This window comes from Oncorhynchus mykiss, chromosome 16, assembly GCF_013265735.2.
Source record: "Oncorhynchus mykiss isolate Arlee chromosome 16, USDA_OmykA_1.1, whole genome shotgun sequence".
NCBI lineage: Eukaryota > Metazoa > Chordata > Actinopteri > Salmoniformes > Salmonidae > Oncorhynchus > Oncorhynchus mykiss.
This window is the reverse complement of record NC_048580.1, coordinates 49,436,012-49,458,627: the sequence shown is the minus strand read 5'-3', so window position 1 is coordinate 49,458,627 and position 22,616 is coordinate 49,436,012. Positions and strand designations below refer to the sequence as shown.

General features: G+C 46.8%; 1 protein-coding gene across 4 annotated transcripts in view; it reads left to right on the top strand.

Annotated features, from left to right (window-relative positions):
* Nucleotides 1–22,616, top strand: part of LOC110492195 (signal peptide, CUB and EGF-like domain-containing protein 3) — a 108,141-nt gene that overhangs the window by 58,641 nt on the left and 26,884 nt on the right. For 2 of the 4 annotated variants that reach the window (XM_036947149.1, XM_036947148.1), the window contains exons 5-9: nt 5,960–6,106; nt 6,941–7,057; nt 11,174–11,221; nt 15,044–15,160; nt 16,972–17,094. In XM_036947149.1, the coding sequence (XP_036803044.1) occupies nt 5,960–6,106; nt 6,941–7,057; nt 11,174–11,221; nt 15,044–15,160; nt 16,972–17,094 (552 nt within the window). The remainder of the gene's footprint in view (nt 1–5,959; nt 6,107–6,940; nt 7,058–11,173; nt 11,222–15,043; nt 15,161–16,971; nt 17,095–22,616) is intronic. The other 2 variants (XM_036947151.1, XM_036947150.1) reach the window with 1 other exon arrangement.

Here is a 22,616-nt window from a genome sequence, read left to right as displayed (position 1 = left end):
GGCCGGTAAATTAAAATCTTCCAGGTCACGGTGTCTGGCGACACATTTTCCTAACGGAAACCCTGCACAGCAAGTGCTCCAGAGTAGACACACATACAGATGGATGCACACACACACACACACACACACACACACACACACACACACACACACACACACACACACACACACACACACACACACACACACACACACACACACACACACACACACACACACACACACACACACACCAACAACAACAACAACAACAACAACAACAACAGCAACAAGAAAGAATCCATACACCCACAGGTAGAGAAGCAGAGGCACGTGAGAAAAGCCTTCAAAATCATGTCTTATCTAGTCTCTTAAACCAAACATATTTAAACCACTTAGCAATACAATGCAAGTATTGTTTTGGAAACATACTACAGAAATTATGTCATTAGGTTTGTTGGTAGTTTAGGTGCCTTTCATGCTAACCACAGACATGCAGATGTATCCTATGGGAAAATATAATTCCACAATCATCTGCCACTTTCCCTGTCTGGGACTGTTTATGCCCTCTCTCTCTTCCCAATAAGCGAATAAGCTGCTGCTGTAACTGGGCCTTTGGGAGTTGAAGGGAACCAACGGTTGGCAGAAGGGCCCAAACAGTAGTACTTGGCTAAGTGAGCTGGATCTGCTGTCTCTTTGAGGGCATTCGCTTGCCGTCGGGACGGCGCTAGGTCGCGACGTGGAACCCCTGGATGCCCTGTTGCTCCCCGGGCCCATCTGTACCCTGGCCCGGTCCCGCCTCTCTCTTCGGCTCCTCTCCGCCTTTTCCATGCGCTGACATTTTTATCCTCCTGTTAAAAACTTTTAACGGCCCATTATCTAAGAGGAAGGAATGCTGCTTTAATTGCCTGGTCGCTCCAAACGCACATTGTGTTGAGTTCCAGATGAACATAAATGACTGCATTAGAGGACTGTAACTGTGGTTGGATATGAACATTGAGACAAACAAAACTGTTCTCTGGGCAGCATGTGTAGGTCTATTTCTCCATTCATTACATCCTGTCCTCTCTTTAGATTAGAGTTTTTCTTTGGAGGGAAGTGTCCCTGTACAGTAATCGTCAGAGATGCATAGAACAGGAATGTATTTGTTGAAAGCTCTTGAGAAATGTTTAGCATCTTTTACTTTGTCCCACTGCGCTTTCAAAGTATTAGCCTTGAGCCTGAACACTATTGTGTCTGGAGCAGGAGCTGGAGCAGAGAGGGAGCAGGAGCTGGAGCAGAGAGGGAGAAGGTGATTCTAGATGAGTTAGCTTTGGGCTGCTGCGGTGGCACTGCAGCACAGTAGTCCCTGAGTTACAAGCCTCTCCTGAGTGTCTGGTGTACAGGTCACGACCTGGTTGGTTGGATATTGCTGCTGTGGCTAAGTCACTTCTGGGGAAAAGGTCTCTCTCTCTCTCTCTTACTGTTCTTTGTGCTAATTGCCGGGTGTTCTTTTTTCCACCACTGCAGTCAGTGGTTTTTGATGATCGCCCTCCGTGTTCAACAGTGTGAGAACCAATGTCTAGTCTGTCCCCTGGTAACCATTTGGAAGGTTCTCCTCTGGCTCCATGACTTTAACCCATATTGCTTATCCAGCAATCCGTCTATAAAGTGCCCTGTGATATTTGTGTTGGTTTCTACACATAGAGTTATGTCTTATGGGTCTTGTTTCAGTGGACTGCTGGTGTTCGCAGGCCACAGTTCCTTATTTTCCTCCTTCACTTCTCCCAGTTACTTTGCGATGGGCCATTTTTCTTTCTGCATCCCTATTATTTATTTATATTTCATTTCTCGACAAGAGACCCCGCATAAATTACAATAGCTGTAGTAGTAATGATAAAAACTGTAGGTATTTGGCAGCCAGTTGAAGGGAACTGCAGAGGGTGGTTCCATAGCATGGCCAGGGAGAAAAGGGCCATTGTGTCAGCACTTTGGCTTTTATAGGCCCTCAGAGAGAACAGGGCCCAGTTTCTGGCCCTGGCCCGACCCGCTATTGATGGATGGGTCTGCGGTATTAAGGGAGAGGGGTGTCAGATAGGTCTCATATAGGTGGGGAGAGTGTGGGGGGATTTTGGGGATGTACGTTGTGACCCTGGTAAGTGATCTTGAGTCTCTTAGGGGCTGCCAAGTGGGAAACTCTATCCCTCTTTGTGTTCACAGACGTCTGCCTGTGTGTTGGGTTCACCTCCCCTCTGCCTGTGTGTTGGGTTCACCTCCCCTCTGTCTGTGTGTTGGGTTCACCTCCTGTCTGTCTGTGTGTTGGGTTCACCTCCCGTCTGCCTGTTTGTTGGGTTCACCTCCCCTCTGCCTGTGTGTTGGGTTCACCTCCTGTCTGCCTGTGTGTTGGGTTCACCTCCTGTCTGCCTGTGTGTTGGGTTCACCTCCTGTCTGTCTGTGTGTTGGGTTCACCTCCCGTCTGTCTGTGTGTTGGGTTCACCTCCTGTCTGTCTGTGTGTTGGGTTCACCTCCCGTCTGCCTGTGTGTTGGGTTCACCTCCCGTCTGCCTGTGTGTTGGGTACACCTCCCGTCTGCATGTGTGTTGGGTTCACCTCCCGTCTGCCTGTGTGTTGGGTTCACCTCCCGTCTGTCTGTGTGTTGGGTTCACCTCCCATCTGTCTGTGTGTTGGGTTCACCTCCCCTCTGCCTGTGTGTTGGGTTCACCTCCCGTCTGTCTGTGTGTTGGGTTCACCTCCCGTCTGCCTGTGTGTTGGGTTCACCTCCCGTCTGCCTGTGTGTTGGGTTCACCTCCCCTCTGCCTGTGTGTTGGGTTCACCTCCCCTCTGTCTGTGTGTTGGGTTCACCTCCCGTCTGCCTGTGTGTTGGGTTCACCTCCCCTCTGCCTGTGTGTTGGGTTTGGCATGGAGCAGTGTGAAAGGACTGTTGAATTCCAACTTCTGCTTGAGTTTCCCCAGCACTGACCTCCTGAGGTTTACTGCACCTTAACTTAAAGAGGGTGTGTTGTTATATGGTCAGTGGACTCCAGTCGTCGTCCCTGTACTTAATGTGTCTCAACCGCTGTGGTGGAATGGGTTTTTTGTTCCGAGTTGACCCTCTGTCCTCAGTCTGTTTTTACAGTCAGTGTCTGATTGCTCAGCCTCTCCCATCTTTCTGACTGGGCCATCACCCCTTTTACGGATCAGGAAAGCAAAAGCTGGGAAGCTTGTCAGAAATGCTGAAGCCTGACATCGTAAGACCTCTTAACAGACTTTAGGTGATGGACAGCACTAATGCGACCCATCAACACCCCCGTTGATTCTTGCATCCTCAGCTAGACAAAAAAGTAGAGAGGGACCTGGAAACATATCTGCCTCTCTGACATCAGCCCCAACTAAGTGAAACTAAATAAAAGGGCCAGTTCAGTTTGTTGGCACGACACGTGGAAAACAAGAGGGTATAATTATGGAAGGCTATGAAGGCAGGCGTTAAAGTACATAAATAAGGCATTAAGGATAAAACTAGGCTCAGCTCTTGTCTCTTTGCCATGGTTCGTCAGCACATTTACACTGACAGTATTTTCTCATCATCACATCATACAGGATGTCCACAGGGCACGCACTTGAAAACTGTAGCATGATTGTCCATGTAGGGTACATTGCAGTCCTCTATAGCATGTAATATATAATAATAACACAATTACCAATTAGCAGACATCTTTATCCAAAGCTCCTTACAGTAGTGTGTGCATACGTTTTTGTATGGGTGGCCTGGCCCTTGGGTAGTTCTGAGATGTACTTACGGTCATGTACACATGTATAGTGCAGTACTTTTAACCAGAGCCCTTCAGGTCCTTGTCAAAAGTAGTGCACTAAATATGGAATAGGGCGCCATTTGGTGTCCTATAAACACATAGAGGTAGAGGAGGGACAGGGGTGGGGGATGAGAGATGTGTTTGGTTTTTAATGAGATAGTGGGTTTGGGGATTGTCACTACAGCTGTAATAGTGACATTGAGTCAAATCTCTGCCTGTGATCTATAAAGGTGTCATCCATAATACATAGTAGCATAACTCTCTCCTATCTGAGATATCTACTGTAGTCCTCATCCTCCACATACAACACCCGTTCTGCCAGTCACATTCTGTTAAAGGTCCCCAAAGCACACACATCCCTGGGTCGCTCCTCTTTTCAGTTCGCTGCAGCTAGCGACTGGAACGAGCTGCAACAGACACTCAAACTCGACAGTTTTATCTTAATCTCTTCATTCAAAGACTCCATCATGGACACTCTTACTGACAGTTGTGGCTGCTTTGTGTGATGTACTGTTGTCTCTACCTTCTTACCCTTTGTGCTGTTGGCTATGCCCAATAATGTTTGTACCATGTCTTGTGCTGCTACCATGTTTTGTTGCTACCACGTTGTTGTCATGTTGTGTTGCTACCATGCTGTGTTGTCATGTGTTGCTGCCATGCTATGTTGTTGTCTTAGGTCTCTCTTTATGTAGTGTTGTGTTGTCTCTCTTTATGTAGTGTTGTGTTGTCTCTCTTTATTTAGTGTTGTGTTGTCTCTCTTTATGTAGTGTTGTGTTGTCTCTCTTTATGTAGTGTTGTGGTGTCTCTCTTTATGTAGTGTTGTGTTGTCTCTCTTTATGTAGTGTTGTGTTGTCTCTCTTCTCGTGACGTGTGTTTTGTCCTATATTTATCCCAGCCCCCGTCCCCAGCACCCGTCCCCAGCCCCCATCCCCAGCACCCGTCCCCAGCCCCCATCCCCAGCACCCATCCCCAGCACCCGTCCCCAGCCCCCGTCCCCAGCACCCGTCCCCAGCACCCGTCCCCAGCACCCGTCCCCAGCCCCCGTCCCCAGCACCCGTCCCCAGCCCCCGTCCCCAGCCCCCGTCCCCAGCCCCCGTCCCCAGAACCCGTCCCCAGCCCCTGTCCCCAGCCCCCGTCCCCAGCACCCCTCCCCAGCCCCCGTCCCCAGCACCCGTCCCCGCAGGAGGCCTTTTGCCTTTTGGTAGGCAGTCATTGTAAATAAGAATTTGTTCTTAACTGACTTGCCTAGTTAAAATAAAGGTGTAATAAATAAAAATACCACTGACTCCTGTTATAATTTATAACACAATTGAGACCTGGGATGGAATCCTCTTGAGTCGTGGAAGGTGTTGCACAAGTGACCTTGATACATACATGAGATCAAAATGATGTGTCTGCATGGCTCTTTGAGTGTAGCTTTGAATGGCTAAAAAAACCCAGCTCTTGTAAGATGGCTGTATATAATGGAGTCCAACAAAAGCATCCCTTTGTTGGGTTTGGACAAATAATCAGTCCATGCATCCACAGTAAACTGACCCATTTTAACTGAACCAAAGCATTGTGGTTAGAGTGTAGTTAACCTCTGAAATGTGCTATGTGTTTTTTAGGCCTCTCCTCGCACGCCTCTGAGTTTGAAGAATGTGGCCGAAAGTTTAAATGTCTCCTTAGTGTCCTCTTTTCGGTTAGGGATTACCTCAATTAAGCTTACAGGACTTCAGGATCAACTCCTGGTGGGAGTTAAATCCTTTCTCTAGGCGGGCTAGTTTTTATAGCCTGGCACAATGCAGTGTGTTCTAACAGGATACCATCAACACTGGACATTTGGAACAGGGACAACTGTGGATGTCAGTCACCAGGAGCAGACAGGGTTAGGGAGTCTGTGTGTGTGTGTGTGTGTGTGTGTGTGTGTGTGTGTGTGTGTGTGTGTGTGTGTGTGTGTGTGTGTGTGTGTGTGTGTGTGTGTGTGTGTGTGTGTGTGTGTGTGTGTGTGTGTGTGTGTGTGTGTGTGTGTGTGTGCGGGTGGGTGGGTGGGTGGGTGGGCTGGAGGCTGGTGGGAGGAGCTATAGGAGGACAGGCTCATTGTAATGGCTGGAATGGAAGAAATGGAACAGTATGAAACATCTGGCATCTGGACAAGGAGTAGTAAGTAGTACAATCTATCAGGTCACCTCTAACTCACTCTTCTCCCTGCAGTGCGATCAGAGGGCACCAAGGAGGGCCCCACCTGCATGGATAAGAACCATGGCTGTGCTCACATCTGCCGGGAGACACCAAAGGGAGGCATCGCCTGCGAGTGCAGGCCTGGCTTCCAGCTCACCAGGAACATGAGGGACTGCAAGTGTAAGTGGACCCCCTGCTCCCCTCTACACACGAAGCAGAGTCATTATAGTATGACTCCATATAAATCACTTATTATTACGGAGGGTGGAGCAGAACATTCAGCTCATTCTACCTTCCAATAGATGCATCCAACAGATTTTTAAAACAGCGTATGCAACCGGTTGTTTCCAAGTGATTCTGTCAGTTTATCACACCAAATGATTTATACCGTCTGATAATTGACACAAATAGAGTAACTAAGGGAGCGGTCAGCAGGTTTCTGTGAGACAGAGCCATTGTGATGGACAGCACACACTTCCTGTTGCCTTGCAACAAGGCTCATCCTGCCAGGGCTGGGGCCGGGGCTGATGGGGGATTTGCCTGTGTTTGGGTAAGGATTGGAGAAGTGTTATTCCAAAAAAAAGTGACAGCCCAGGAAAAGGGCAAAAGGCGCGGGGGTAGTAGAGTGCAGACAGAATGGAGGAGGAAGCCTTGGCTCTCACCCTCTGGCAGTCTGACATCGCAGGTGTATTGAGAATGCTAATGTCGACACAATCAACACACCACACACACACTCACACGTGCACACACACACACACACACACACACACACACACACTAAAAAAGCGGTACTCTTACTCCAATATGAGTCCCGTGAGAATCAAACTCTGCAGTTCTGCTCCATTCCACTAAGTAGGTGATGGTTTAGGGGTGTGAGTTCCTTCACACCAAGGTGTAAATGGGAGGACTGCCTAAACGTCTCCATCACACCAAGGTTGAGAGGGTGATTATGTCACAGCACACAGATGACAGTGCAGCATGTTCCTTCTGCTCTAACTGTGTGCTCCTTGACAGTGACCTGTAACTACGGCAACGGGGGTTGCCAGCACATCTGTGAGGAGACGGACCACGGCCCCAGATGTGCGTGTCACATGAAGTTTGCCCTGCACACTGATGGAAAGACATGTGTAGGTGAGTCAGCACCCATTGGACGGGTTGTGGAGGATAACTACCTGAAGGATGTGCTCTGAGATAGAATATGACATGTACTGTATCAATCATATCCACAACCGTACATATTACCAGGTAGTTCCAGAGGCATCTACATCGCCAAGAGTCGACTTCTGCTGCTTTGGCTATTACACACAAAGACAAAAGCTATGTCTCTCTCTGCTGCAGCCTACAGATGTGACCTTCTCTCTCTCTCTCTCTCTCTTTCTCTCATTCTCTCTCTCTCTCTCTCTCTCATTCTCTCTCTCTCTCTCATTCTATCTCTCATTCTCTCTCTCATTCTCTCTCTCTCTCTCTCTCATTCTCTCTCTCTCTCTCTCTCTCTCTCTCTCTCTCTCTCTCTATCTCTCTCTCATTCTCTCTCTCTCTCTCTCATTCTCTCTCTCTCTCTCTCTCTCTCTCTCTCATTCTCTCTCTCATTCTCTCTCTCTCTCTCTCTCTCTCTCTCTCTCTCATTCTCTCTCTCTCTCTCTCTCTCTCTCTCGCATTCTCTCTCTCTCTCTCTCTCTCTTTCTCTCTCTCTCTCTCTCTCCCCCTCTCTCTCTCTCTCTGTCTGCATTTGCCTTGCTCTTTCCTCTCTCCCTGCTTCACTGGACACTGTGCTTCCTCTGCTTCCGCTTCACCACCACATGTAACCAGACGCAGCTCCTCTACTCTTTGGGCCTTTGGTCAACTCCTCAATGATGATACACTGAAAGTATACCTAATCAAAGCCAACCTAAACCTTCATTGACATTTGTAAATATTGTTTGCTATGGTTGACATGAAGTAATTAAATCGAGGCTGTGTAGAATGACCCCTGGAAAGAGACACGTTGAACCGGACTGATTGGTTTTTTCTGTCAGGTGGATATATAGCATATTTTTAGTTCAGCTTTTGCTGTTTTGTAAGTGAATCGAGGCTGTGGAAAGGCTGGTTGGCTGGTGTCGGTGGCTGGTCAGCTGTTTTGGTTGGCTGGTTTCAGTGGCTGATTGTCTGGCTGGCTCAGGTTGTCTAGTCCCTCCGCCCTCCACCACAGTGCTGATGAGATCCAGGCCCATGTCAAGGCCTGGTCAACCACCCTATCATTACCACTGTACTCTAGCGAGGCTGCCAGGACGCCACAAAGTCTGCCGTGGCCAAATTCGATGTCTGAGCCACCATTACCAAAACCGAAGAGATCTGCGCCTGACGTGACAGATTAGGGAGCGCTCAGGCAGTTAGGGTCTTGAGTTTCCCTCCACATGCTCTGGAGGTACGGTGGATTGCGGAGGCGGGAGACAAGGGGGACGGGGAGTTGTGGTAGCAGCCCACTCTGCGGTTTGGTGCTGATGCACTCCATCTCTCCAAGAGGCACTATTAGTTAATATAACCACAATAAAATAAACAAACCGCCAAACGAGCCCCTCACAGCAGGCTGACTGACAGGATGATTGGGACTGCTTCAGCCAGGCACTAACATTACTAAAGACAGCCAGACAGCACAGACTGGGAGATGGAGACTCCCAGTGAAAATTAATTTCCTCAGTGAAAATATGACCAAATAACGATGTAAGAGGTTTTTTTTTATAGCAGTAATGGAGGATGATTCAAAACTGAAAAACAACCAAAGCAACCTTTATGTAAATTAGAGTATTCTGTTCATATAGCCCCAATATACTAGACTACAGTAGTTGAATTGAACAGTGACTACCACTTCAATGCTCTCAGTCCCATGAATAACACTGGAACAGGACCAACTAAACCATTGTTGACCATAGTAGTCCTACAGTGTCTATTGATTTCGTTGTTGTTTTTTCGTTTTTTTTTTTAAACTCATTGTGGTGATGCACTGTGCCACGTCTTCATTAATTCTGTTGTCTCAGTCTCTCCACCCAAACTCAGTCATCATTCAATGGGCAGTGCAAAGCACTCTTCTATTTGAAACATTTTGCCTTTCATCTTTCCTATCAGTCACTTTTAGTGCATTGTTGGGGGTTTCGAGTTTATGGGGCAAGTCTCAACACATTTACTTCTACATGCTGTAAACGTACGTACCAGTAGAGCTCCCCGATATGGAGAAAAACACACACATCAAATTAGCATGGTGCGATATATCTAAACATATAGCTTACTTATTCCCATCTCTAACACAGACACGCAAATAAGCACACACACACATACAGTCAGTAAGTGATGTACTGTATGATCTGATTTACTGTAAGGGAAACTCAGCAGATTACCAAATCAAACGTTCCATCGAAGTTGGATTAACACAGTGTAACCTTCCCTCTACATCTGGTCTCCAGTGTGTTTGCACATACAGTACGTTTCTGTAAAGCAAAGCGTAACAAAACAGAAAGGAGCAGCTATCATGTGGAAGTATACAAGCTGTTAGTACAGCAGGTCATAAACCTCTCCAAATAACAGGCAGATGCAGACATGCTCAGGATCTGCATCATCTTAGAGGCTAGTCACACTATGCCATCCACACACACACACACACACACCAACAGAGGTGGAAATACTTGTCATACTTGAGTAAATGTAAAGATGCCTTAATAGAAAATGACTCAAGTAAAAGTGAAAGTCACCCAGTAAAATACTACTTGAGTAAAAGTCTAAAAGTGTTTGGTTTTAAATATACTTTTGTATCAAAAGTAAATGTAATTGCTAAAATATTCTAAAAGTGTTTGGTTTTAAATATACTTAAGTATCAAATGTAAAAGTATAAATCCTTTCAAATTCCTTATATTAAGCAAACTAGATGACACAATTTTTTTTTTTAAATGTACTGATAGCCAGGGGCACACTACAACACTCATACATACAAAGTATTTCTTTTTGGTGAGTCCTCCAGATCATAGGCAGTAGGGAGGACCAGGGATGTTCTCTTGATAAGTGTTTGAATTGGACCATTTTCCTGTCCTGCTAAAAATTCTAAAATGAACGAGTACTTTTGGGTGTCAGAGAAAATGTATGGAGTAAAAAGTACATTATTTTCTTTAGGAATGTAGCGGAATAAAAGTAAAAGTTGTCAAAAAATAGAAATAGTGAAGTACAGATACCCCATAAAACCTCTTAAGTAGTACTTTAAAGTATTTGTACTTAATTACTTTACACCTTTGCGTACACACACATATACACACATACACACACACACATATGCGCACACACTCACGCATGAGTAAAACAATCTGAGAGACCCAAAATATTTTCGGCCTATGCTGGCATGGAATCACCCAGTCATATTGGCATATCCATGGCAACAGAGGATGTAAACAGTGCATGCTGTGTGTGCGGTCTCCTCGCCGAGGTAAAGAATCCTCAACGGTTCTCATGCGTTTCTATGAAAACAGAGAGTGACATGTGTAATCCCTAATTCACCTGAATGACACCAGAGGAATACATGTTCTAAGCATGTCAAAGAGAGTAGAGTGTCACACAACATAACACAACAGTAGCACCATGCTCTGAGATGCCACAACTTCTTATTTTTAACCCTGAATGCCTGGCAGCAAAGCATGATGGTAAATCTGTCCGTCTCTGACCTGTCTTCTCCTACCAACCACTAACTACTGTATATGACTCTTGCTATATTGGCTTGCAGAGTTTGCACTAACTTGGCTTTACCTCAAGTCTGCCTCCTTCTTGAACGTGTGGCTCTTGTATGTGCATGATTGCATGGTGTGGGTTTCTGCCTTTGTCTGCCTTTGTCATTAGAGGTGACCCTCTGGTTCTAGCGAGTTATCTATCATAGCCATTTTCTGTTTTGATTTAGAATGTACACAACATTGTCTGGCCAGCCATCCATTCATTATCAATAGTACAATTATTATCAATAGTTTTGCCCTTGTGACAAATCAATGGTTTTCTGCAACTCCTCTGGGCATTGATTCTGAGTGTTTCATCTGGGAGAGATGGATGACTTATGTGTTTCATGAATATGCTTAGTGAACCCAGAAATGGGGGCAATTCCATTGAACAGTACACCACTAAAGTACGGTATTATATACATAGAGGATTATTCTCATGATGACATCTCAGATGTTCGGCCCATGTTTCTAAATGGAGCACTAAAGCAGTATTTTTGCAATGTATGTGTATATGTGTGTGCAGGGGAGAGGAGTGTCCAGAACCAGGCAGCCCCACAGCTGTTCCCCAATGGTAAATATCTCTGTTCCTCTGGCTCCTCTGGCTCCTCTCTGGGGGGCTCCACTGACCCCCTGACTCCTCCTGACTGCGCCCCTCTGTCCTTCCATATGGGTGTGGGGTGTAGGCCGGCCGATCCGGGGGAAACTAACTAACCTAACACACATTGCACCCCTCCCAAAGGGGCATCATCCCTCTCTGACCCCTGACCTTTGGCACCTCCCCACCTTCCTCTTCCTTCTGTGAATGCCCTTTCAATAACAATGGTGGCTGCCCATGTCAAACCACGCCTTTTCAAAACACAGCTGCTGTTAGGAAAATAAGCCTTTAACTTACCAGCACAAAACAATATGATGAAAATGAAAGACAGATAAGAGATATATGGGATGTATTGAATGCTACAATATAGAGGCTTTAGAATAGACTTCCTGGTTCTGTATCATAGAGCAGCCCTTCCCTACCTAGAGTTAATCCCTGGCCAATCTGTTCTGTCTGAGCCTTTCATAAACTTTCTATGCCTCCTTTGAGGGCTGTATGTGGATGTGCTGGTGAAAGCCAGGCTAAGTGAATAGCCCGACTCAAAGTCCTCAACCTCTCTCTTCCAATTACTGTGATGGCTCTTTAGAAACAGGCCAAGCCAAGGGCCCTGATGTTTATTTGTGTTTTGATACAACTGCTAGGAAGAGAATTAAGCCCTGAGCTGTGCCGAGCACCTATCCGTGGCTGGTTTTGGAATGCTTTCACAGAGTGTTAGTGCTTGAGAGGGAGCCAGATTCACGGCCATGACTTGACACTCAGCCCCACAATAGACTGAACATAGAATACCTCTCTGTTCTAAAGTTTTAACTAGTCTTCCACTTGGAGAAATGTACATTACAGGTTTGATGTTTTTCAAGGTTACTCTTAACATTTAAGATTGGGTGTAGAGTGTAAAACAGTCACTCTCTCTATCTAGCTCAATATTATGATCAATATAATTGGAGATTTTTCTTTTGCTGTCTAAATTATGCTGTTATGATCTGACAGAAGTGACAAGAAAAATAAGCAGAGAGAGAGAGCGAGAGAGGGAGAGAAAAGAAGAAGACGGAGGGAGAGCGGGAGAGGAGGAGGGAGAGAGAGGGAGAGAGAAAGAGAGAGAGGGGAGAGAGAGAGAGAGAGAGAGAGAGAGAGAAAAGAAGAAGACGAAGGGAGAGCGGGAGGGGAGGAGGGACAGAGAGAGAGAGAGAGAGAGAGAGAGAGAGAGAGAGAGAGAAGACAGAGGGAGAGGGAGGGAGAGAGGGAGAGAGAGAGGGGAGGAGAGAGAGAGAGAGGAGGAGGGAGAGAGAGCGAGAGAGAGAGAGAGAGAGAGAGAGAGAGAGAGAGAGAGAGAGAGAGAGAGAGAGAGAGAGAGAGAGGGGGAAATAGATCATTGTGAGTGAGTTACCATGGTGGCTCATGCTTTCTGCTGAGGTTTCAGTCAGCTCAAACTGAGCTCAAAGAGCATTGCTTAATGAGCCCAGAAATCCATACAGCCAAGTCTGACTAAAGCTCGCTCTTGGGGTTGCTTTCAAAGCTACAGCAGTAAAGGAAATTTGCAAACCATTTTCAGGGGTTGTTATCGTCCTATTGTTTTTTTATTATTGAAAAAGCATTCCCTACATAATTTTTCTTCCATCTGAAATAACCTTTTTGTGCACTATTTTCAGAATAACCCAATTCTAACTGCATGTCTGCTGCTAGGTGAACTCAGAGGCTTGGATTTGGAGGAGTATGTGTGTGTGTCTGTGTTTCTTTGTTGTTGTTCAAACAAACCATACACAACTCAATGCTGATTTCTCATTTTTAATGCTTATAAAATCTTTGGTTCAACTATCCAATTGATGGTAACAGCCACTTTGGACTTGTTGCCTATGTCCTCCCAAAATCAAATGTATTTTATTGGCAGCCGGCAAGCGGTATGTCGCCCCTTGGCAAACAACCAAAGCTTATCACCACGTAGGTGCAATTTGGCAGTCAAATGACAAAGCTTTGTTATTGCTTCAGGGAGATAGGTACACTGTACATTACATCAACATCTGGAACTGATACAAATCAACACCATACATATCAGAGCCTTCATATTGTGAATATTTACTAAAGTCTCCCCATATAACCCAATACACTGAGTGTGGACGTGGCTGGTCTGCATCCTGTATCCAGAAAACACAACCCACACACATACCAGAGCGTGTCTCCCTCTTCCTTTTTGGCAAGCCATAATCATCATAAATATTTCTCTACCCTCATGATCATTAGTGTTTGGTGTGATACTGCCTCTCTTAGCGTTTTGGAGGCATGTCGTGACAGTGCTGCATCACCCTGTCTGCCAACTCTCAGTGCCTCACAGACAGTGTGCGACTTGGACAAACACACTGGCTGTGCCACTCTCCCCCGCACAGCACCACCGTGGTTCGCTAGGAATGCTCTCTCTCTCTCTCTACCCCAGCGCAGCGCCCATGGACTTTCACAGGATGGCTGAGTCATGGTCTTTAGGTTACAGCCAGAGCCAGCCCCAGGACCAAACTGCTTGGGATCTCTGTCACAGTGTCGCCGTGATGCCACTGTCTTCCAAATGTGAAACAAGCAATAAACACTTTAACACTTTCTCCCACCTAAATAGCATTCCTTGATCTATGACTTGCAGTAGAGTTGATGTGTATCAAAGGGGTTTGGTCTGCCCCATCATGGCTGCTCCCTGTAGCACAGTTTCATGTTAGCTTAGGTATTCCCCACAGAGATCCAGTTATTCTCTGTGGAGACTGGGGCAGCTGTGCTTCCTCTGTGGTGCCACGTGTGAGAAGCCCTCTCCACACCAGTTTCAACCCTCTCAGCAGTCTGCGGTGAAGCCCACGGCCAGGCCAGCTGTTCTGGTGCACTTTATGAGATAGGCTCTTGGGTATTTAATAGACCTAGTTTGTGAAATAACTGCCGACTGGTATCCCTCAGCTTATTAGAGGAAAAGTGATGCTATGTGCTTCTCTAAGAGTGACCAGATGCCCTTGTAGCAAGGTATCGTGATTTCCCCGAGTAGATCAGGTTTTGTTTTTCAATGGTGTTATTTCTCCAGAGTGTTTGAAGCTTTTGGCGATGGCTGCCAAAAGCCTGTTCCTGCTCGCAGACGGACACCAAGCTCTTTAAAGTGCTAACAAATTTCTTCTCTTCTGCTTCTTGTTGAAAGTCAGTCTTCTCTGTGAAACGTGTCAGTGTCTAGAGAGGAGCTGGACTACCCTCCCTTCCCTGACTAAATGACCTCCATTCTTCAAATCAATCAGGCTAACGCACGGACTGGCCTGGTGAAATTGCTTTTTTATCCCCAAAATGCCTGGAAGCTCTTGTCAAAGCCAGGGTAAAAATATATATATATTTTGACCTCAACTGTCTGGAGGAAGAGCTGCCGGCCTCATGAGAGGAGTTGGTTGATGTCCTGTGAGGAAGTTGGGGGAGGAATGGGGGTGGGGGGAGTTTAACTCACCTTGTCCCAAAAGCAGCCAAACATCCACGTGTGCACACACTCATTTGTTTATGTCTCGACACTATGTTCTTAGTACTCTGATCCTCTATCATTCATAGTATCATGTGTTGCATTATCTAACTGTGCTCTCTTGTTCACTTCCCTTGTTCCACACAGGAGCAAACTACTGAAGCACTTTCCAGTCTCTGCTCTGTCTTTGTATTATCGTCTTTGGAACTGCATTGTATAATAGACATCTTTTTAAAAGGATAATGAAAAGCATTCGGTTTTGGGATCAGTTCCACCACCTATAGCTCCCGGTGTGTGTGTCTAACTGTGATGTACTGCATGTGTGTTTCTTTCTGCAGAGACGTGTTCAGTGAACAACGGTGGCTGTGACAGCACGTGTCATGACGCGGTGACCGGAGTCCGCTGCAGCTGTCCTGTTGGCTTTACTCTCCAGCCAGACCGCAAGACCTGCAAAGGTAACCTAACACACATACACAAAGCCAGTCTCCCACTCTCACCTCTCACCACTCATCCTCTCAAACAGCAACTATCCACCTGTCAATGACATTATCTCCACCCCTTTCACATTGTCAATCATACAGTCTCCCAACCTCTCACACATACAATGTGTTATCACTAGACTTAACCCACACTTTGTCCTTCTTGTTCTAAAGCATAGTATTCTGTCAGTCTCCCTGTTACACTACCAGTTAAGTCTGTCAATCATTATTTTCCTTCCTAAACTATCCACTCATTCTTTGTAGTGTTTCCTTTCTATCTTGGGCTATCTTGGTGGTTCCTAAGGTTTTACTGCCCCACCCCAACACACACACACACACACACACACACACACACACACACACACACACACACACACACACACACACACACACACACACACACACACACACACACACACACACACACACACAGTGGCCATGGAGAGCAGGGACCTGCCACTCTAATCAGAGATGCATTGTGGGCTCATTGAGGCGTGTAGGACTGCTGCTGTCTGGTTCCCCAGTGGCGCCTTGCCACCCTGCTCTGGCTCATCTCCTCTGTCTCATCGGAAGCCTCTGCCTCTGTCACAGCTCTTACATTGGGATAGAGTGGGAGTTGAGGTCTAGTGATGCCAACACTTCAATACTGTGTATATTCGAATGACCCTGCTCTTCTGGGTACTGCTTTGGCAGCAAATCCATTTGTCAAGCTACCCATATGTTGTTGCTGTCAAATACAAATAGCTTGATATCCCCACAACTTATCAAAAGCTGTTCTTAATTTATACAAACAAGAGCATGGGAGTAAGAACGTTTTAGATTAGAAGTACATTTCAAGGAGATGATAACAAAGAGAGAGAGAGAGAGAGAGAGAGAGAACGAGAGAGAAGAGCTCTGTGGAGAAACTCAAGACTGTTGATGCTGCCAAAAAGCCTAGAATAGGAGTCTGCTTCCCCTTCAGTACTCATAACGTTACGCTAACAACTCTGATAAAAGTACATTGGGTTTATTAGTTTGGTTTGAGAGGAAAGAAAAGGAAAACAACCTCAGACAGCACTGGCAAGAGAAAACAGGGGCCCGCTGCGGGCAAGGGACCTCTCAGGGGGAGAGATGAAGAGAGAGACAGGAGAGAATTATTATTTTATTCAATTTCTGATGCATTTATTTTAACCAGATGATGTACTAAACTGTCCCTCAAGAGACGGAAGCTTCATTTACAATGATGATTCAGAGTTAGTCTGATCGAACTTGCAAGTCCAAGTCCCGATCAAAGCCCGGGTGAGCCATATAATGTATTGATTTGTTATTGACGATGAAAAGAATGGTCGAGCTGTGGTGGGGCTGTGCTGCTGAGACATAGCTCTCCCCTTGCTGTCTCTGTAAGAGCTGTGATCTATTCTAAACACATACAGACCCAGATCATACCCGTCCCAGATCTAAGGAGAAATCCCTGATGCACTTTCCCTGTGCATCTCTCTCTTCTCTCTCTGGGATGGATCTCCAGTCATCCATGTGGATCATCGTACTCTACTTAACACCCCGACTGCTCGGCCCCAGAGTCATCCATCACACATACATATTTCAGCCCTCAAACGCACACCACATCCTTGCCCTCTATCTCTCTCTTTCTCTCTCTTTCTTTCTTCTTTTCGTTCTTTCTTTCTTTCTCTCTCTCTCTCTCGCTCTCTCCCCCTCGCCCTCTCTACTGCACTTTCTCTTGTTCTTTCTCTCTCTTCCTGTCTGTGCATTGGAGTGAGTTCTCTGCTGTATGTGTTTTCTGTCCTCAGACATTGACGAGTGCCGCCTGAACAACGGGGGATGTGACCACGTGTGTCGGAACACAGTGGGCAGCTTCGAGTGCAGCTGCAAGAAGGGCTACAAGCTGCTGACCAATGAGAGGACTTGCCAAGGTAGGAACCCATCACTCCAACCGATCATCGGCTACCGCCTGTTCTGTGTGCCCTTCACCTAATGACATAGATTTAGATGGTTATGAGTTAGGCAGGTTGTTTAGTCACCCTGTTACTGAGGTGAATGGCAAGGTAATAGTATTGTCGTGATAATAGTAAGTCGTCTTACTCCTCCCTAATTGTTTTGACTTCAGCTTGCTGAGAGGAGCTGCCAAACCAGGCCTCTCTCTAGCTTGTTTGTTTCTAAGATTCGGCGGTAGCCGTAGTTCAGCGGGAGCCAGGGGAGCCACCCACAGAACAAATAAACAGTTTGCCATGCAGACCTACTACTACAGGTGTGGAATAAGTGCTCTAAGTCTAAAAAACCTCTGGGTCTTGACTTGGGCAAACCATCTCCCTCCCAAACATCTGGCACTGCTGGGAAGAGAAGTCAAGGCAAGAACTATGGAACTATGGAAATTCGTGTATTGATGTGGTCAATCAGGATCAAGGCTGGTACATATCAGTGACATGCCTTGGGCTCAACATTGAAACACATCATCCTAAACATGCACATCTATGCCAAGTATGGGTATTTAAAGTGTATGCTGTCCAACTCACTGTAAAGAGACCAACTGTTTCTGTAATTGAAGTTGAGAACGTGTTAAGGTACATCAATCTGACTCTTTGGGGGTCAGCACTTTCTCTCCTTATTTGGAATCTATCTAGATAATGCTGTCATTTTGCAGATGCTTTTAGCCAAGGCCTCTCACATTTAACACAAACAATATGACCCAAGGGAGAATTGAAAACACATCTTTAATGTTCCTGTGGCACTTCCCAACAACCAACTCAGTCACATGGTCTTGGGAATATTCCAAGCTGAGAGGAGGAGGGTGATGTTGTGTTGTATGTGAGTGGGGCTACTTAGGAACAGTGTTGAGATTGTTAGGAACAGTTTGTTTTGTCTGTAGAGTAGGGTGTTGATAAAACTGGCCTCCAGTGGAGTGAGGCGTTGTCAAGCCAACATCCTCGGCAGCACCCCTGTGCTAGGCTGCACCACACCCCACCACACTACACTACACTACACCACACTACACCACACCACACTACACTACACAACACCACACTACACTACACCAAACCACACCACACCACACTACATACACTACACTAAGCCACACCACACCACACTACACCACACCACACCACACTACACTACACTACACCACACCACACCACCCCACACTACACTACACCAAACCACACCACACTACACATCAACACACCACACCACACTACAGTACACTACATTACACTAGACCACACTACAGTTAACTACACCACACCACACCACACTACCCCACACCACACTAAATTACACTATACTACAACACACGATACTACACTACAGTACACCACACCACAATACACTACACCACACTACACCACACCACACTATACTACACCATACAACACCCACACTACACCACACCACACCACACTACACCACACTACACCACACAACGCTACACCACACTACACTACACCCACACCACCCTACACTACACCACACTGCACCACAGTACACCACACAACAGTACACTACACCACACCACACTACACTACACTGCACCGCACCACACTACACCACACTACACTACACTGCACCACCCTACACTACGCTACACCACACTACACAACACCACACTACACTACACCCACACTACACTACAACCACACCAGACCACACCACACTACACTACACTGCACCACACCACACTACACCCACACCACACCACAATACAGTACAGTACACTACACCACACTACAGTACACTACACCACACTACACCACACCACACTATACTACACCATACTACACCCACACTACACCAAACTACACTATACTACACCACGCGACACCACACCATACTACACCACACTACACTACACCCATACCACACCACACTACACTACACTGCACCACACCACACAACACCACACCGCACACCACTACACTACACCACGTGACACCACACTACACCACACTACACTACAGTACACTACACTACAATACACTACAGTACACTATACCGCACTACAGTTAACTACACCACACCACACTACACTACACTACACCATACTACACCCACACTACACTACACCATACCACACCACACTATACTACACTGCACCACACCACACTACACCACACTACAGTACACTACAGTACACTACACTACAGTACACTACACCACACCACACCACACTACACTACACTACACCATACTACACCCACACTACACTACACCACACCACACTACACTACACCATACTACACCCACACTACACTACACCACACCACACCGCACTACACAACACTACACCACACCGCACCACCCTACACCACACTACAACACACTACACTACACCACACCACACCACACTACACCACACCACACCACACTACGCTGCACCACACCACACCACACTACGCTGCACCACACCACACCACACTACACCACACTACACTACACCACACCACAGTATACCACACTACACCACACTACACTACAATACAGTTAACTACACCACACCACACCACACTACACATCAACACACCACACCACACTACACTGCACCACACTACACCACACTACACTGCACCACACTACACCACACTACACTGCACCACACTACACCACACTACACTACACCACACCACACCGCACTACACAACACTACACCACACTGCACCACCCTACACCACACTACAACACACTACACTACACCACACCACACCACACTACACCACACCACACCACACTACGCTGCACCACACCACACCACACTACACCACACTACACTACACCACACCACAGTATACCACACTACACCACACTACACTACAGTTAACTACACCACCCCTCACTACACCACACCACACCACACTACACATCAACACACCACACCACACTACAGTACAGTACATTACACTACACCACACTACAGTTAACTACACTGCACCACACCACACTACACCACGCTACCCTACACCACACTACCCCACACCACACTAAACTACACTATACTACACCACACTACACCACACGATACTACACTACAGTACACCACACCACAATACACTACACCACACTACACCACACCACACCACACTATACTACACCATACTACACCCACACTACACCACACCACACAACACTGCACCACACTACACCACACAACGCTACACCACACTACACTACACCCACACCACCCTACACCACACTATACCACACAACACTACACCCACACCACCCTACACTACACTACACTACACTGCACCACAGTACACCACACAACAGTACACTACACCACACCACCCTACACTACACTACACCCACACCACACTACACCAAAGTACACTACACTACACCACACTACAGTACACTACACCACACCACAGTACACTACAGTTAACTACACCACACCACACCACACTACACTACACCACGCTACCCTACACCATACCACACTACACTACCCCATACCACACTACACTACACCATACCCCACTACACTACACCACACCACACCACACCCACACCACACTACACTAAACTACACCACACTACAGTACACTACACTACATCACACTACACTACAGTTAACTACACCACACCACACCACACTACCCCACACCACACTAAATTACACTATACTACACCACACGATACTACACTACAGTACACCACACCACAATACACTACACCACACTACACCACACCACACTATACTACACCATACAACACCCACACTACACCACACTACACCACACAACGCTACACCACACTACACTACACCCACACCACCCTACACTACACCACACTGCACCACAGTACACCACACAACAGTACACTACACCACACCACACTACACTACACTGCACCGCACCACACTACACCACACTACACTACACTGCACCACCCTACACTACGCTACACCACACTACACAACACCACACTACACTACACCCACACTACACTACAACCACACCAGACCACACCACACTACACTACACTGCACCACACCACACTACACCCACACCACACCACAATACAGTACAGTACACTACACCACACTACAGTACACTACACCACACTACACCACACCACACTATACTACACCATACTACACCCACACTACACCAAACTACACTATACTACACCACGCGACACCACACCATACTACACCACACTACACTACACCCATACCACACCACACTACACTACACTGCACCACACCACACAACACCACACCGCACACCACTACACTACACCACGTGACACCACACTACACCACACTACACTACAGTACACTACACTACAATACACTACAGTACACTATACCGCACTACAGTTAACTACACCACACCACACTACACTACACTACACCATACTACACCCACACTACACTACACCATACCACACCACACTATACTACACTGCACCACACCACACTACACCACACTACAGTACACTACAGTACACTACACTACAGTACACTACACCACACCACACCACACTACACTACACTACACCATACTACACCCACACTACACTACACCACACCACACTACACTACACCATACTACACCCACACTACACTACACCACACCACACCGCACTACACAACACTACACCACACCGCACCACCCTACACCACACTACAACACACTACACTACACCACACCACACCACACTACACCACACCACACCACACTACGCTGCACCACACCACACCACACTACGCTGCACCACACCACACCACACTACACCACACTACACTACACCACACCACAGTATACCACACTACACCACACTACACTACAATACAGTTAACTACACCACACCACACCACACTACACATCAACACACCACACCACACTACACTGCACCACACTACACCACACTACACTGCACCACACTACACCACACTACACTGCACCACACTACACCACACTACACTACACCACACCACACCGCACTACACAACACTACACCACACTGCACCACCCTACACCACACTACAACACACTACACTACACCACACCACACCACACTACACCACACCACACCACACTACGCTGCACCACACCACACCACACTACACCACACTACACTACACCACACCACAGTATACCACACTACACCACACTACACTACAGTTAACTACACCACCCCTCACTACACCACACCACACCACACTACACATCAACACACCACACCACACTACAGTACAGTACATTACACTACACCACACTACAGTTAACTACACTGCACCACACCACACTACACCACGCTACCCTACACCACACTACCCCACACCACACTAAACTACACTATACTACACCACACTACACCACACGATACTACACTACAGTACACCACACCACAATACACTACACCACACTACACCACACCACACCACACTATACTACACCATACTACACCCACACTACACCACACCACACAACACTGC